This window comes from Macrotis lagotis, chromosome 8 (assembly GCF_037893015.1).
Source record: "Macrotis lagotis isolate mMagLag1 chromosome 8, bilby.v1.9.chrom.fasta, whole genome shotgun sequence".
NCBI classification, from domain to species: domain Eukaryota; kingdom Metazoa; phylum Chordata; class Mammalia; order Peramelemorphia; family Peramelidae; genus Macrotis; species Macrotis lagotis.
In genome coordinates, this window is record NC_133665.1 from 85218490 (window position 1) to 85236388 (window position 17899).

General features: G+C 33.7%; 1 protein-coding gene across 4 annotated transcripts in view; it reads left to right on the top strand.

Moving 5' to 3' along the window:
• The window catches only part of ADAMTSL1 (ADAMTS like 1), a 1134116-nt gene that overhangs the window by 290788 nt on the left and 825429 nt on the right, over positions 1-17899 (top strand). For all 4 annotated transcript variants that reach the window (XM_074197566.1, XM_074197568.1, XM_074197565.1 and 1 more), the window contains exon 2: positions 6566-6685. In XM_074197566.1, coding sequence (XP_074053667.1) covers positions 6566-6685 — 120 coding nt within the window. The remainder of the gene's footprint in view (positions 1-6565; positions 6686-17899) is intronic.

A 17899-nucleotide genomic window follows, 5' to 3' on the forward strand; every position in this document is an offset into this window, starting at 1 on the left:
TATATTTGATTCTCATAACAATCCTGTAGAAAAAATGCTAATTCCTCATTTTACAGATGAGGAAAATGAGGGAAAGAAAGGTTGAGTGAATTGTCCGTAGTCCAACTGGCAAATGTCTAAGGTTGTATACTTAAGTAAAAAAATTCTGATATACTCATCTACACAGCAATGGCAAAGCAATTTCAGTAAAAACTAAATGGGGTTTTTTTTCCTCATCAGAAGCTCTAAAGCAGTAAAAATTTCTCATTCAATATTCTTGCTTTCCTGGTGGCTCTTCAGAATATCATTCTGAAGGAGCAATCAGGTAGTTAGTTTTATCATTGTGATTGAATCAACCATTTTTTTTTTTTTTTTGAGTAAGGTGCAGGAAGGAATTCGGGTGTAATTACTTTGGTACTAGCATATACTGTGTACCATAGATTTTTAGCAAATTTATAATTTTTTTTACTTAATTTTCTTAGATGATTCTAGTATCTTTGCTGCTTTTGTGGAATAATCAGATTGTAATAAAGCAAATAGTATATCATACTTAGAATTCCCAAACCTAACAATAAGCATGAAACTTTTCTATCAAAAAAATTATTTGAATTCACTTGCTCCTACTACTTTGATGATAGGCAGTCAGAACCATTTATAGGCTTCTCTATGCATAAATTTTGTCTTCCTCCTTTTCCCTTTGCTCCAAACCTACTGCTACCTATTGGATCCTTACCTATTGTTTAAGGTATAACTGATTTGCCACTTTCTGAATTCAAATTCAAACTTAGACACTTACTAACTGTATGACCTTAGGCAAGTCATTTGGCAAGTCATTTGTCTTCTGCTTGCTTCAGTTTCCTCATCTGTAAAAAAGAGTAAGTAACAGCACTTATCTCCTAGCTATTGTGAGGACTAAATGATATAACAATTGTAAATTGCTTAGCCCAGGACCTGAAACAAAGTAAATACTTTATAAATGTTTCATTATTTTTATTATTATTATTATTATTATTATTATTATTCATCCTTCAATTCCACATAGCCCTTTATTTTATAGCTCTCTAATGCATTTATCATGTATTGCTTATTTTAACCATTTGTGTAAATATCTTATCCTTTTTCTAGCTTTAAACCCTATGAAGCTTATTTATTGCTTATCTAAAACCAGATTTCTTCCATCATTCAACACAGGTCTCTGCATTTCATAGATGCTTAATTAAAAAAAAGTATGTTTAATTTTTCATCATTATTTGGGGAATTTTCTACCTGATTATATCAGGACTGATCATTTGTACAGAACCCTTGGGTCAAAGCATATCTGTAATCTAATGGAGGGGATAAGAAAGAAATAAATGCTCATAAATGTCTTGTATGGGTCACTTAAATTCTCTCTGACTCAGTTTCCTTAACTATAAAATAAGGGATCATAGAAATAGAAATAAGAAGGGATTTGGGGCTTATCGAGTCCAATCTGTTTATCAATGAAACAACTGAGAAAGGCTAAATGGATGACCTCAAATCATAAAGATAGATGGTGATAAAGATCAGTTCTTCTGACTCTAAAACCAGGACTTTCTCCATTGTACCAAGGGGATGTAACACATTGATATTGAAGGTCCTTTCTATTTTATAAGAAGTAAGTTTTTGGAGGGTATAGCAAAATATATAACTTTGGAAATTGTTTTAAGCTCGTATTCAATTTCCTTAAATATTGAGTTGCATAGAGGCAGGATTAGACATACATGAAATTGGTATTTGGTGTCCTCCCCCCAAACGTTGCATTTCTTGTCATTATTCACAAAGTTAATAGTATGGCCCAGATAATTAGGAGGTAGAGAGCTTTTTGTTCTGTTTAGTTTTTTTTACTTTAATTTTCCATTAATCAATGAAGAAAAAGTTAATCATCTGGAGAGCCTCTTGAGGTAGGCAACTAGTATACAAATGCTAGATTTGGGAAAAAAAGAGGAAATTTGTACAAATTCCAACTGTGTCATTTATGATGTGACCTTTGGAAATCACTTCAATTCTCTCAGTCTGTTTCTTCATTAGTAAAATAAGGCAATTATACTATATGAACCCTAAGGTCTCTTACCAAAATTGGTAAATTATGGTATTTATTTTATGAAAATGAAGACTTAAGGGAGGCAAAATATTTGTTTTCGGGCATTTGTAAGTCTACTATATAAGGGGTTAATTAGACTCCTACTTTATCTGGAGCCAAGATAACATAATTAGGCACTGTGGGTGAAAATTGTAGAGAGGCAGATTTAATGTAAATAGAAAGGGGAAACCTCCTCGTAATTCTCAATGGCTAAAGCTGGAGTAGACCACTTGAGGAATTTATAGGATCACACATCCAAAGTAGCACTGAACCTTTAAGGTCATCTAATTTATATTTGACATTGTTCCCATTTTGTAAATAAGAAAACTATGCTGATATAGTTCCTGTCTTTCTTGACACTTTGATATAAAAGGAGATAAATTTTTCAGCTCTGGATTTAACTTGATGACTTTTAAGATCCCTTCCAATTTTAAGACTGTGATTCTTTGTTTTTAAGTGAATTTGTGTGCATTATGTATTCTTAAAAGAGATTAAAATTTGGCAATATGCACTTAATTTCACTTCGGGGCTATGTCCTCAATTTTTTAGTTTGCACACAGTGTTTGAGATTAAATGATAAGGTTATTCATCCTTTGGTTTCATGAAAAACTCCATAAGGGAGTCACAAACTGGAAGACCCTTATTCTTGGAAACAGTAAAAGCTTTAAAAAATCCACTGTACCCTAAGTAGATCTTATCTCTTCCATATAACCACTGTAAACCCAAGGCAGCATGGTGTAGTGGGAAAAGCAATAGATCTGAAACCAGAGATCCTGGGATTTAATCCCGACTTTGCTCCTTTCTTCCTCTGTGACTTCAGGCAAGTCAATTAACTATTCTGATCTTCAGTTTCATCTGTAAAATGAAAGGTTTGGGTTAGATGGATTTTCTGGCTCTCTTTACCTCTCAATTCAATGATCACATGACAATAACTAAATTGAGAATAAGAATGTGTTTGGACTTTTGATTTCCTATCTTCTCCTGGTTAAAGTCAAATCGAGAGAGAGAGAGAGAGAGAGAGAGCTTTGACTCTGAAGCTATGAGCTGTCCCCCAAACTATCATTACACAAATCATTTCAGACTTCACAGCACTGGAAATACAGATAAATCAGTTGATCCATTGGTTAAATCATATTAAAAACTATTATTTATATAGCGCTTAGTACTTCTAGGCACTATGTCAAGTATTTTATAAATGTTATCTCATACAATCCTCACAACAACTCTAGGATTTAAGGTAATATTATTATTCCCAATTTACAGTTGAAGAAACTGAGGCAGACAGATTAAGTGACTTGCTTAGTGTCACAAAGCTAGTAAGGGTTTAAAATTGGATTCCTGAATTGAAATTGAAACCTGATTCCAAGTTTTATATTCTTATCTATTGCATATCTAACTACCTCAGATATAATAGTTAATAGAGCAATTTTATATTAAAATTATTATAGAAATCCTTATTTTTATTCAGAGTTGTAATTAACCTGTCTTGACCCCTCACATCTTGCAAGCTATAGAAGTATTTAAAGGGATCTATTGTATTTTTTATTTAAAAAGAAAAGACTTATAATAGTAATATCTGTAAGTAACATAGAAACCTAAATCTTACTAAGGAGAAACAATCAGTGTTTCTATTTTCAAACAGAAACGAAAAACACAACAAATATTACCCATTCTCTAGGGGAGTTATGTTTAAATATCTATCATATTTGTTGCCATTAGCAGAGGTGACTAATTAATGTTGACAGAAAATATAAAATATTTTTCATGTTCTCTACTTCACTTTCCAAAAGTCTCTCACCAAGCTCAATACCTCTTGAATATAGTAAAATCTATGAAATGTACCAGATCCAGGCAAATGGTGAGTGAGTTTTGACTCCAGAGAGCCTGAATAAAGAACAAATTCCTTTTCTTCCACTCTTTGTCTTGTTATATCCCCACCCCAGTACCATTGGGAAAGATTTACTAAATTTAACTGTGCAAACCATATCTAGAATATTGAATTCAGTTTTTATCACCATCTTTAAGGAATTACATGAGTAATCTTGAAGGGCATTGCAGGATGATTAAGGGCCTTGGCATCACATCATTTGAAGATTTGGTAAAGGAACTGAAAATTTTTAGCTTTAAGGAGAGAAGGCATGGAGAGAGATAACTGTTTTAAATATTTAGGTTCATAGAAGGAGAACTCAAAAGGTTCCTTAGCAATCATCAGTTTAAAACTAGTCATTTTAAAAATGAGGAAATTGAGACCCATTAGATCGAATGATGTATTCAAAGTCATACAGATAATATGTAGCTGAGCCAGGATTTGACCCCCATTCTTTTACCTACAATTCTATCAGTTTCTCCACTTTTCTACTTGAAGGGTTGTTATGTGGAATGTTGAAATTAGAACTAATGAATGCATTTTTTTTCCTTTTGTTTTTAGTTTATGAAAAAAAACAAGCATTTCCATAACAGTATAAGGCAGATTTAAGCATGATATTTGTGTTGTCTAGAGGGGTTACCAAAGGAGTGAGGGGGTTTGCCCTCAGAAGAGACTATTAAGAAAAATTTAGATGTGCATTTGGGAATATAGTAAAAGCTATCTTCCATTAGACTGGTTAAAATAGGTTGCCTTAGAGCACCTGTCAAACACAGATGATAGATCTTAGGTTACATACTTCTTGATGTGAAAAGTAAAATTTGTAAATAGTAATGTTAATGATGATATCAGCTTTCATTTAGACAGTGAAATTAAGTTTGCAATCTGAATTTACATTTACTATCTCATGAGAAATTCAAAACTTAGAAATACCCCAAATATTGTCCAGATGTTTATCACATTGCTTGGCATTTCAAATCATAAGTATTTCCTGACCATCCAATTCATAGGTATAATTATCTTAATTGACAAACTTATCTTTGACACCTCTCTCTTCCCTCCCATATATTCCAAAAGCTGTTGTCTTTTTAATAAGTGTGTGTGTTACAGAATATAATGGGTTTGTATCCTAAACCTAAAAGAGCTTCTAGTAGATAGGAGACATTTAAAAAATTCTTCTTAATTAATGTATTGAGGATATGTACTACTTAAGAATGTTAAATATGTAAACATTTCTATCTCTCTATATATAGCTATATCTACATGAAGTAAATATTTTATTTCCTTCACAAGGGGAAGAAGGACATTTTTCTATATTAATATATGAAAATATGGTGTATATAGATATATATTTCTGCATTATTATACTGTGCATAGAATATTCTAAGGAACTAATTTTTAAGATTTTACTTTTGGCTTTGTACTCCTATTCCACTTCCTCTTTCTGTAATCTCCTTGAGATCACTCTCTTTGTTGTTCCTTTCCTCTTCTCCCTCTATTTAAGATAATTACATTTAGAGCTAAATGTGAACTTGGAGTTCATCTAGTCAAACCTTCTAATTTTATATGTGAGGAAATACAGGGCCAGAGAAGGAACATGACTTGCCCAAGAATACATGAATAACAAATACCAGGACCAAGATTTGAGCTAGGCCTTCTGCCTTTAAATCTTGTGCACTTTCCATTACATTGTGATATATTTACTCCCTGCTCCCTGAGTGGTCTGCACCCGTTTGAGCTGAAAACCCTCTCAGGACTGCGAAGGAGTACGTTCCCTTTTGTTTACATTCTTTGAGCTGGCCCTGCAGTTCACCATGCTGTTGTTTAAAGATGGTGTGACAAGGACTCTTTGTCATAGCTGGCAAGAGGCAAAGATGAATGGATAGTCAGCTTCTTAAGTAGAATGAACTTGGATCAAAATAGCCTGTGGTAGTGGGAAGAAGAGTAAAGTAAGGGGTAGCAGAGAGAATCAAAGGCTCGCTGTTTAAAAAAGAAGAAAAAAATTAACTCAGCAAATATTAATACAAAATTATTGACAGGGAATTACACATCTCTGAGAAAGTTCAAATGCCAATCTCCTAGTTGTTATTAAGCTAGAAGTCTTAGAGATATGGTACTTTTATTAAACTATTGGTGATTATCCCCTACAATGTAGACACAGTGATTAATACTGTGGTAAATCCAAAAGTGACATGAGTTTTTCCCACCAATTGCTTATAGTCCAATAAGTAGTAATAACAGGTAGTCTAACAAAAGACAAGTTTGCAAGTATCATAAAGTGTATAATAGAAGTTTTATCTGAAGACTATTGAGGAAAATTTCCTAGCAAGACTTGAATTGATTTCAGGGATTTGGGAGCTCATTCTGAGACAAGGTTAAAGAGAAATCATTGTTACATGACTGCAGTCAATGGATCATTCCCTCTTGACCAGTTTTTGAATAGCTCTCTTGTAACTTCAGAGGAGTTAAATAGACTATGTATGTGTGTAATTTTTAATTGCTCTACTTAGAGTTGAAATTAGTAAAAGAGGCTATATGCCACTCACAGATATAATAAACCCAAATTGTCGCTATTTATAGGTTATGACTAAATCCTTAATTGTATTATATTCTTATTTCAGGTATGTGGAGATCAAAGTCAAGGAGCTGTTTTTTTACGGGAATTTACGTTGATTCGAAGAGAAAGTCTTCACGATGATTTCCTTTCTGATCTCCTGAATAGTCACAAAATTGAAGATGCGGTACTGTGCTTACTCTGTTTTATTCATAGAAACATAACCTCAACATAACATTTTTATTTTGGCATTTAGGGCATGACTAAACTTCATAGTGATGATTTTCTAACTTGGTACATCTGGGATGTGTTAAACATTTATTTTAATGTTAAAGCCTCTTTTGGGAGGGGGAATTTGAGGAGAGGGAGGATTTGGGCAAAAAATAATTGATGTTTTGCCAGGGAAGCAGTACATGATATGGTAATAATTGAAATGAGAAAAAAAGAGGTATATGCATAAATTCCATATTATTATCAATTTAGTTTCCTTGGAATATCTCTGTATTTGTTTCCCTCTTGTTTTTGAATGTTCCGACTCCTGAGTGCTAGTCATCTTAAATTTATCAACAATTGTTTCTCTGATGGTGAGATTAAAGGAAAGGGAAATATGCATTAATGTAAGTTTGGTAGAATATATTTCCATGTAAAACTTTCCAGGGTACTTTAATCACGATGGCAGGAATAGAAAATCTCCCTTGGCTTTTAGATTTGCAGCAGGCTGCACGGTATGGATTTTAGATGAAAATTGGAGTGTGTCAGCTGCTTTGCTGCTGTTGAAGATTTTGCTAAGTATTAGGACAGTGACTGTGTTGTGAAGCATTCAGGCCATGGAATTTCAGTATCATTTGGCTTTTTGGCTTTATAAATGAAAGAACTCCACAGAGAATTAAATAGAATGAAAAATGTATAAGGGTTCTTACATATTGTTGGTCACAATGAAATGAAGATTACTTTTGAACTTATTCTTGAAAACATTTTCTCATGTAAATGTCTTCCCCAGTGGCTCAAGTCTTACGACTAGCCTAAGTGTAAATTATTTTACCTGATATAAATTATTTGGGGATGGAGGGGAGGAGAAGGATCATGGTCTCTCAAATTTACATTATTGCTGGATGCTGTCTAATGATGTGGGATCACTAAAGAAAACATATATAGTATTTGGTGCTCAATAATTCATGTCTGATAATAGAATGACAAGATATTTCTAGGTTATTTAATAGTCAACTAAAGGAGGTTCACTTAGACATGGTACAAAAAATATACTCAACAAGGATGAGGTACCTAGCAGGGATAGATGAATATTTTCTCCTTATGGAATTAGATCTGAGTAGGTCAATGGGATGAATCGCAAAGCTTTGGTACACCTGTCAAGTCTAAAGGATTCAGCTCTATATGGGTGAGTTTTGGACCTTTATATGAACAAAAAATATGTTCCTATGATCTGAGGTCACCAGGGGACTATTTGAATTTAGCAACAGAGATAGATCAATTACTGGGGAAATAGCTTTAGATTTTGAGAAAAAGAAAGTAACTTAATCTACAGGTCTATTTGTTTTTATAAATGTATTTCCCAGAGTGAAACCAACTTTAACAAGTTTGTGAAAGCCGATTATCAAATTAATAAATGCTATGAATTACAAGTTTTTTATGTTTTCTTGTCTAGCCTTAAAATGATGAAGAAAAATTTAATAATATAGATTATACAAAAAAGCACGTTGTATATGACCTTTATTTTTCTCAGAGAGTCAATTGTCATTTAAGTATTCTATTTCTTCTTATTTCTCTGGGCAATTTATGTTTTGGTAAATATTCATCCATTCCACTTAGATGTTACTTGCATACCTTTGAAAAAATATCTCCTAATAATTGCTTTTATTTTCAACTTTATTTGGTGGTAAAAATCACCTTCTTCCTTTTTTTTTGTTTTTGTTTTTTACAAGGCATTGAGGTTAAGTGACTTGCCTAAGGTCACATAGTTAATTTATTGTTAAGTGTCTGAGACTGAATTTGAACATATTAAGTTTTCTTTCTTTTTTAAAAAATCATATTAACTAATAGTTTATCTATTATCTGTTGTGTTGTGTTTTTTAATAAAATACCAGCTCCTATTTTTATTTATTAATTAAATTTTTTTACTTTCAATTTTGTTAATCTCTTCTATGATTTTTAGGATTTATTTAGGTGTTTAATTGGAAGTCTGATTTATTCTTTGCCTAGCTTTTAAGTTGCATTTCCTGTTTATGGACCTTTTCTCTCCCTCTTTCCCTCTCCCCCCATTTCCTTCACTTATTCCCTCTCTCCCTCTTTCTGTTACTTACTGACTCTCATTTAGAGAGATAAAAATTTTCTCTTAAGTACTTCTTTGGCTGTATCCCACAAATTTTTGGAATGTTGTCTAATAGTTGTCCTTATCTTTAATGAAATTATTATTTCTTTGATTTGTCCTTTTTCTACTTATTCTTTAGGATTAGATTATTTAAATTCCAATTAATTTTTAATCTGTGTTTCCATGGTCCTTTACTGAAAGTAATTTTTTGGCATAAAGTCTGAAAAGAATATATTTAATGTTTCTTCATTTTCTGCATTTAATTTTGAGGTTTTTGTTTCATGGTCAGTTTTTGTGAATGTGCCATATAAAGCTTAGAAAAATGTATATTCCTTTCTATTCCCATTCAGTTGTCTCCAGAGATCTATGATATGTAACTTTTAAGAATTCTAGAGGTGGCTAGGTGGTATAGTGGATGGAGTACCAACCCTGGAGTCAGGAGTACCTGAGTTCAAATACTGATTCAGACACTTAATAATTGCCTAGTTATGTGAACTTGGGCAAGTCACGTAACCCCATTGCCATAAAAGGAAAAGAATTCTATTTGCTTAATTTTGTTTTAATTTATTTTATTGTTAGATTTATCTAACATTAGAAAGGAAAAGTGGCATAGTTTTACAAAAACTAGCATAGTTTTACCGTTTTCTTCTGTTATTTATTTAACTTTGGATACTCTGCTATTTGGAACATACATGTTTAGTATTTGTATTGCTTCATTGTCTCTGGTTCCTTTTAGTAAAATGTAATCTCACTATGTTTTTATTCGGTTAATTTTTGTTTTTTATTTATCTAAAATAGTGGTCACTTTTTTACACAAGTCTTGTACATTTGCTAAAGCATAATGGTATCTTGACTGGCCCTTTATTTTAACTCTGGTTGTGTCTCTCAAGTGTTTCTTACAAACAACATATTGTTGGATTCTAGTCATCTCATTCATATTTACAGTTATGATTACTTACTTACCCTGCATTTCCCTCTAATTTATATTCTTTTTATCCCTCTCTCTCTATCCTATCACTACTCAAAAGTCGGCTTTAACAAAACATGACTTCCTTTATCCTTTTTCTCTTTTATCACTTCCCTTTTTTGATCCCTCCCTCCTACTACTTTACCTTAGGTCAGATAGTATATAGGTCCTTTGTGATCTCTTCCAATCCCTTTACAGTCTGTGGCTTGAGACTGTAAAAGCTTCCGTTGCTTCTGTCAAGAAGCTCCATGAAGTCCTACAACTAGTGTTCCATCCATTCAGGTGGACTTCTGGTCAATCCCCAGCCCATGGCCTTTTTTTCCAATTTCCTAAGTTGTCTTTACCACAAAAATGTCTCACCCTGTCCTTTTGTTGACTCTACTAATCCAGAATTTGATTTGAAGTATTATTTAAAATTCTTTGGAGGGGAATTTGGGGAAGAGTTCATCTATAGTACATTCTCTCTTCTACTATCTTAGCTCCACCCATAAAGAGTTGATTGTTAAACTTTTACCAGCATATTTCTATGCCAGTGTCTCTAGTTGGAATATAGAAGTTTAAGATTTTTCTGTTATAAACTATTTACAAGGAAGGGTACAGGGGGGTAGTGGGCTCACATTTGCATCAATGCTGGGCTTTGCCTAAAGTTAGGAGATGAAAGAGAAAGCGTATCTGAAAATAATTTGGCCAAAAATGCATACATGTGAATTTTTTTTATTTAAGAATGAATGATTGAGCTCTAAGATCTCTTGGACAGAACTGTTCCATAATGCAAAGTGCCTTATCAATTATGCTTTCCATTAGAAAGTAACACACAGCAATTCAAGCAATATTTACTGAGTGCTTAATATAGTCTCCTTCCAAATCATTTCATTCATCACTAATGGTGAATCCTCAAATGCTAGGTGATGGTTCCCCTGTACCCTGGTTTCCTTGAACCACTAACACTGGATTAGTTTTCACAAAAGAATATTTACTTTAAAATGTACAATTAAAAATATATAAATTTATTCTCAATATGTGGGAGGTATAACCCTTAACACTGTTACTCTCTAAGTCTGTCTGGAAGAGAAATGGATTAATTTTAAAGTTTAACTTAGTCCCATTAGAGAACAGCCCCAGTTCCAAGTACAAAACCTACTTTAGACTTGAGTTCCAGGTATCCTGGATTCTCAGGGCTTTCCTGCTGAGCTAAATGGTGAGAATAACTTGCCTTGAATCCTGGCTGTTAGACCACCATGGCTCCTCCCTAGTCCAGTGGAGATTTCCACCAGCACCCAAAACCAAAGATAAACCCACAATACATCTTTTAGATCAGGGATTTTTATACTTTTTTTTTTTATTTCTTCCCCCCCCCTCCCAGTTTAGCTCATCTCACCCAAGTTATGGATGGTCTGTGATCTTTGCCAGGAAAGAATGTACAGTATAGAGAGTGACTAGAGTGACAAGAAAGAGAATGACTCAGTCTTAAAAAATTTTTAAAATACATCTTTCTGGTTAAGTAACCAATCAAAGAAGGATCCTGCTTGTTAGGCAATCTGGGCAATCCAGATAAAACCCTAACACATTTACCCCATTTGATAAAACTCCTTACCCATTTTCCCTATTTGATATTTTCTGTCCCAGGAAATTGGCAGTTCTGCTTTGTTTTAAGTCACAGACCTCATTCTCAATTTCAGAGTAATTTTCTGTGGTCTCTGGGGAGGAATAACCAATTTCTATTCACTTGCTTTCCTAGTGCTATACATGTAAAGATTCAATGCTATACAGCAATATTGTAGTATTGTAAACTTATATGAAATCCCATATGTATAGCTAAAGATCACAATGATTACCAAGGTTTAACAGATTCAAGAAAATAAGTAGCATTTTACAAATTTTATCAAATATCTCAGCTTACTTACCCTTAGCCTTACATCAAAACAAAAGCTAAACAAAGAAAACTGACATCCATCTCTTTTTCTCTTTAAATTTTATCTTATTTAAAGCAATGGGGTACCCAAGGTCACACAGCTAAGAAAATATTAAACATCTGAGGCTGGATTTGAACTCAGATCCACCTGACTCCGTGGCTGGTACTCTATCCACTGCACCACCTAGCTGCCCTCTGACATTTATCTTAAACAGATACTTGGTCCACAAAGAGCTTTCCAAACTCCATAGAACTATGCTCATGGAATTTGGCATCACTTCATTCTCAAATGAAAAAGCCTATCCTAGGTGGAAACCCTTCCAGTAACTTCATCTGTGCATCAGGTCATCTACCTGGATCTACATAAAATCAACCTGAATCTTCTAAACAAGTCACACCAAAATCTCCAGTAAGCCCTCTAGAAGAGATGATTTCCGCAGAGTTTCCCCTCTTGGTCTCTCATCCCAAAAGGTATCCAAAATTCTCCCATGGATACTTGCTGCTGCTTATGTAAACCAAATGAAATTGGAAACTCCATAAGAAGACAAATAGGCCCACTAAAGAAATAAATAAGAATATCAGCTGCTCATGCTTTATGAATTTTATCTATAAGCTTCTCACCCTAGGAAGTTATAGGTCATTTTACTTTCAGAAAAGTCTTACACTTTTAACTGAACTGTAGTGTGTTGGCATGAATAAATTTGAAATAACCACCCCTCTAGTTTCCTCTCAGAGGAGTAATTTCATGTACCACATTGTGAAAAGTAGTTTTCATGTTGCCATTTTTCTAGAATTCTCTAGAGGCAACCTAACTCTGAATATCTGTAGCAGGACACTTAAACTGTTTGCAGAAAAGAAATGAAAGACTTTTGAAGGGTTGCTATATATTACTGTCCCATTCAAGAAACTTCACATGTTAGTTTCTGTTGTCAACATACTTAGTGCAGTGACAATGATAAATTTCCCAGAAAAAAATGACATTTTTATGGGCACATAGCAATTCTGAACTATTTTGGGGGCAAAAATTTATGATTAGGTTAGTAATTTTAGTGCTTGAAAAATAGTGATTGTTTTTGTGGAATGTAATAGTAAAGCTTCCCTTTTCAGTATACATAATTTCTTTTTCATAAAGAAAATCATCAATATTTTGATTCTCAGATAATGTTGATGAGGACTCATTTTTTTGAAACTCTGAAGTTTAGAAACTATCTTTGCATAGTCTAAATCTTTTCATCCTCTTGAAAGATATTTACTGTGGGTATCTAGTTTTACAAATGAGAAAACAAATTCAGAGAATTTAAATGATTTAGCCATTGCCATATAGCTAGCAAGTATCAGAGGTATGATTCACACCTACCTCACTTTTGAGTCCTCTGATCAGTGTACCTTCCTCTATAATATTATCAGAAATTTGAAGTTCATCAGAAATATTCCAAATTAGATGCCAGACATTTAAAAAAAAGAATATATATATATATATATATATATATATATATATATATATATATATATATAAATGACAAGTACAAAATACATATTTAAAATAGCTTTTGATTTTTTTTTTGGAGTGTGATAGGGGGAAGGGAATGGAGAAGACCAGAAGAGGCAACTGGCAATTTGAAGAACTTCCCTGCTCTATATTTTACACATTTCAATAGTTAAAAGAATTATTTAGTTGGAAATTTTTATTTTAAAGTTTAAGTATTTCCAAAAGGAACAGGGATCCAAAATTTGGCATTCTTCTTCTGAAAACTGCTAATTCCCTCCTTAGTATAGTTGTCCATTGTCTCCCTGTCCTTGTTCCCCTCTTCCCCCACTCACTACAAATTGCATGCCTGTATTATTCAAACAGCAATCTTTACTGATCTTCCTGCTCTGATGCATTCAACAGATCATCATTAGAATTTTCAAAATCAGTTCTTTCATATTTTATTTCATTATAGTTTAAAATCTTTACTATTTCCCTACTGGGATACATCTGTACCTTACTTAAGTCAAATTCACACTCATGTTGGGATATTACCCTCTTCTTGGTTCTCTTGGACTTCTAAGTCATCAAAAACAAAGATTGAACAAGAAAAATTTTTCATTAAATATTTTGTAAGACATTTTGGAATTTGAGTTGTAGAGTTTAAAAAAATTAAATTTCTTTTTTATTTCTTTTTTATTCTTTTTTCAAAAAGTTGGGGCAATTATACTTTTTTTACCATGAGGTTTTCACTTATGCATTCTTGAAATAAAACTCCAAAAAACAGGCTTTTAAAAAGCTCATTGTGTTTGAAATTGAACTGCTTAAATAAAACTTTGAATCTCAGATCATTCTGGCTCACACTGAATGACTAATAATAGCCCCCACCTTAAGACATTTTATCTTGTTAGGTTTTGATGTCCTAGGTGTAAATAGCAATTATTTTTTGTTCTAGGAGGAAACCATAAAGATCTTCCCCTTCCAGATAGAGAAATGGTAATACTCCCATCTTTTGTCTCTGAATGGACTTTGCCTCAAGCAAACTGACAAAAGCCTAATTTTGATAGGTCAAGATTACCCCACACATCTTACACCAAAGCCAGTTGTTTTAAACTTTTGTTTTAGATGAGTCTGGAGGACAGTCAGTACATCACTCTCATGACTTTGATCCTCTTTGAAAATGAATGAGGAACACGATAGTTTTTTAATATAAGTGTGAAAGAATGAACCTTCCCCAAATGAGGACAAGTCCTTGTTGGGTTTGGTCTCTTAGAATAAGCACTGTTACTCTTTCTAGATTTTGTCCTGATCTAGAACAAAAGTTATCAGAGATTTTTTCCTTAAGAAAAACAAAATAGAATTAGGTTAACAGGTATGTTTAATAATTTTTCTCTAAGTCAAGAATCAAGCTAATATGGAGGTGCCCTGAACAAAATGGGTGGATCCTTTGACTTAAATAATAATATCCATCCATAGAAAAACATAAATTGAAACTTCTGACTGATCCAATCCGAGAAGGGTGCAGCTCCCAGTGTACACCTTGAGGATCTATAGCTGATATCACCAGTAGTGTCATTGTTTTATGAGTCCTTTGAAGTACTTTGCAAATGCTAATTGACTTAATTACCAGGAGGCTCTTTGACTGTACCTTCCCACTCCTCTAACTTGTTCCCTAATTTGATCAATATGAAATAGTGAAATTTCCACTTACTTTTTATAGGAATTAATGTTAAAAGATGGTGGAGTAAGCATAGAGACTTGCCTGAGCCCAAACCATTTCAAATGCCTTTAAACAATGAGTCTAACCAAATTATAGAATGGCAGAACCCAAAATACAGACTGAGTGAAACAATCTTCCAACCCAAGGCAACTTGGAAGATCAATGGGAAAGATCTGCTACACCTGAGAGAGAGGAACTCAGAGAAAACCAGCCCTAGCCATCCAGGAACAGAAAGCCAGGTGACTGGGTCAGTAGCAGTCATCCTGGTCCCTGACTTCTCAGTCCAGGGTTTGCCAAAGACAATTTGGAAGATCATCTGGAAAAGTCTGCCATACCAGGTAAAATTAGAGTATAGTTCAGTGCAGACCAGGAGCAGACCTTGGGAACCATCGAAACAACCAGCAACTGTTTCAAGAGCTCTCAACTCCGGCTCATAAGACTTAGATCTGGGTCACAAGCTGAGGACCCCAGTCCCAGGGAGAGGAACTTACTGCCATAGTGGAACAAGACTCTCCTCGCAGAATGGAGTACTTGTGGTTACCCAGGAAGCAAAGCACAGTACAAATCAAAAGAGTAGTCATAAGAACTTGGAGTAATTGCAAACCTGCAGGTCTCTAGAAATATCTCTGAAAATAGCTGCAAAAGCTTGGGATAGTGAATCCTTCACTCCTAGAATCAGAGACCCACCTTAACAAAGCGATAAAATCAAGTTATAGATGAGGAAAATGAACAGGCAACAGAAGAAATAAAATCTAGCTATAGGCAGTTATTAGATCATATGGAAGTTCAGAATACACTCTTAGAAGATAACAAAATCAAAGTTTCTACATCCAAAGGTTCATAGAAAAATATGAATTGAGCTCATGCTCAAAAAGTATTTTGAAAATCAAGTGAGGGAGACAGAGGAAAAATTGGGAAGAGAAATAAGTGGAATGTAGGAGTAGTGGGATGACTGAGTAGCATGGTGAAAAAGATACCAAAAATACTGAAGAACAAAACATCTTAAAAACCAGATCAGATGAAAATTCCCAAAAATCCAATGAAGAGACAAAAACCCTAAAAAATCAGAATTACCAAATGGAAAGGGAGATTAAAAAATAGAATGGAGTAAAGGGAAGCTAATGACTTTGTGCAAAATCAAGAAATAATAAAAACCAAAGATAAAGAATGAAAAGCTAGAAGAAAATGTGAAATATTTCATTGGAAAAAAAAACAATTGACCTGGAAAATAGTTACAGAAGAGATAATTTTTAAATGGCTGGACTTTACCTGAAAAACGTGACCATTAAAAGAACATCATTTTTCAAGAAATGATCAAGGAAAACTGCTCTGACATTCTAGAAGCAGAGGGTAAAATACAATTGAAAGAATCCACCCATCACCTCTTGAAAGAGATCCCAAAATGAAAACTACCCAGAATATTATAGCCAAATTTCAGACTCAAGTCAAGGAGAAAATATTGCAAGTAGTCAGTTATTGTGGAGCCAGGGAGTCAGGATAAACCAGGATTTAACATCTTCTACATTAAGGGATTGTAGGGCTTAGATATGATATTCTGGAAAGCAAAAAAACATTGGATTACAATCAAGAAACTATCCAGCAAAACTTCACATTCTTTTTCAGGAGAAAAGATGGGCATTCAATGAAATGGGGGACTGTCAATCTTTCCTGATGAAATGACCACAACTGAACAGAAAATCTGATCTTCAAATATGAGTCAAGTGAAGCAAAGAAAGGTAAACAAGAAAGGCAAATCACAAGGGACTTAATGATGTTGAACTACTTGTATTCCTGCATGGAAGGATGATACAATTCAAATGAATTTTCTCATTATTAGGTCAGTTAGAAGAAGCATGAAGCATATATATATATATACATACATACATATATATATATATATATATATATATATATATATATATATATGGTACAAGTGGGAATTGAATTTGAAGGGATAGTATATTAAAAAGATGGAAAAGTAATACATGAGAGAAGATCATATTGGGAGAAAGGGAAAGGGACAGGTAGAATAGGATAAATCATTTCATATAAAAGTGGCAAGGAAAAGCTTTTTGCAGTGGAGTGTAAGACTGGGGATATAGGGGGGATGACTAAGTCTTGCCCTCATCAGAATTGGCTCAGAGAGAATAACATGCACATTCAATTGTGTATAGAAATCTATCTTACTCTAGAGAAAAGTGGGAGAGAAAAGAATGGTAAGAAGTGGGGGAGGGGGTCTAAGTAGGGGATAGAAGGGAGGAAAGATTGTGGGAGGAGGTAGTCAGATGGAAAACTTTGAGGACAGAATGAATGAAAGTAGAGAGAAAATAGAATAGATGGGGATGGGGGGAAAAGAATTCAGGGAAATAGAAATGTTAAATGAGCCATTCCCCAATTGATAAATGATCAAAAGATATGAACAGCTTTCATATGAGGTTATCAATGAGCTATCATATGAGGTTTTTAAATCATTTTTAAAAAGACCTAATTCACTATTGACAGGATAAATACAGGCTGGAACAAATATGAGGTACTACTTTATATCTATTAGATTGACTAATAGGAGAGAAAGAGAAAGTGACAAATATTGAAGGAGATGTAGTAAAAATGAGAAATTGATGCACTGTTGGAGGAATTATGAAAGGATTCAACAATTCTGTAGAGTAGCTTGGAACTATGTCCAAAGGGCATAAAACCATGGCTATCCTTTGATCTAGCAATGCTACATCAGGTCTATAATCCAGAAGAGATGAAAAACATGGATATATATGGATATATACACACATACATACATACACATATTGTTGAACAAATTGTGAAGTGTGATTTAGATGAAATGCTGTTCTGTTGTAAGAAATATTGAATGCTCTCAGAAAAACCTTATATGAGTAGATGCAATGGGAAATTTATTATATACACAGTTGTAGGATGTTGTAGGATGATCAGCTGTGAATTCTGTACCTTTTCTCAGCAATGCTGTGACCTAGCAGTTCTGACCAAGAGAATTC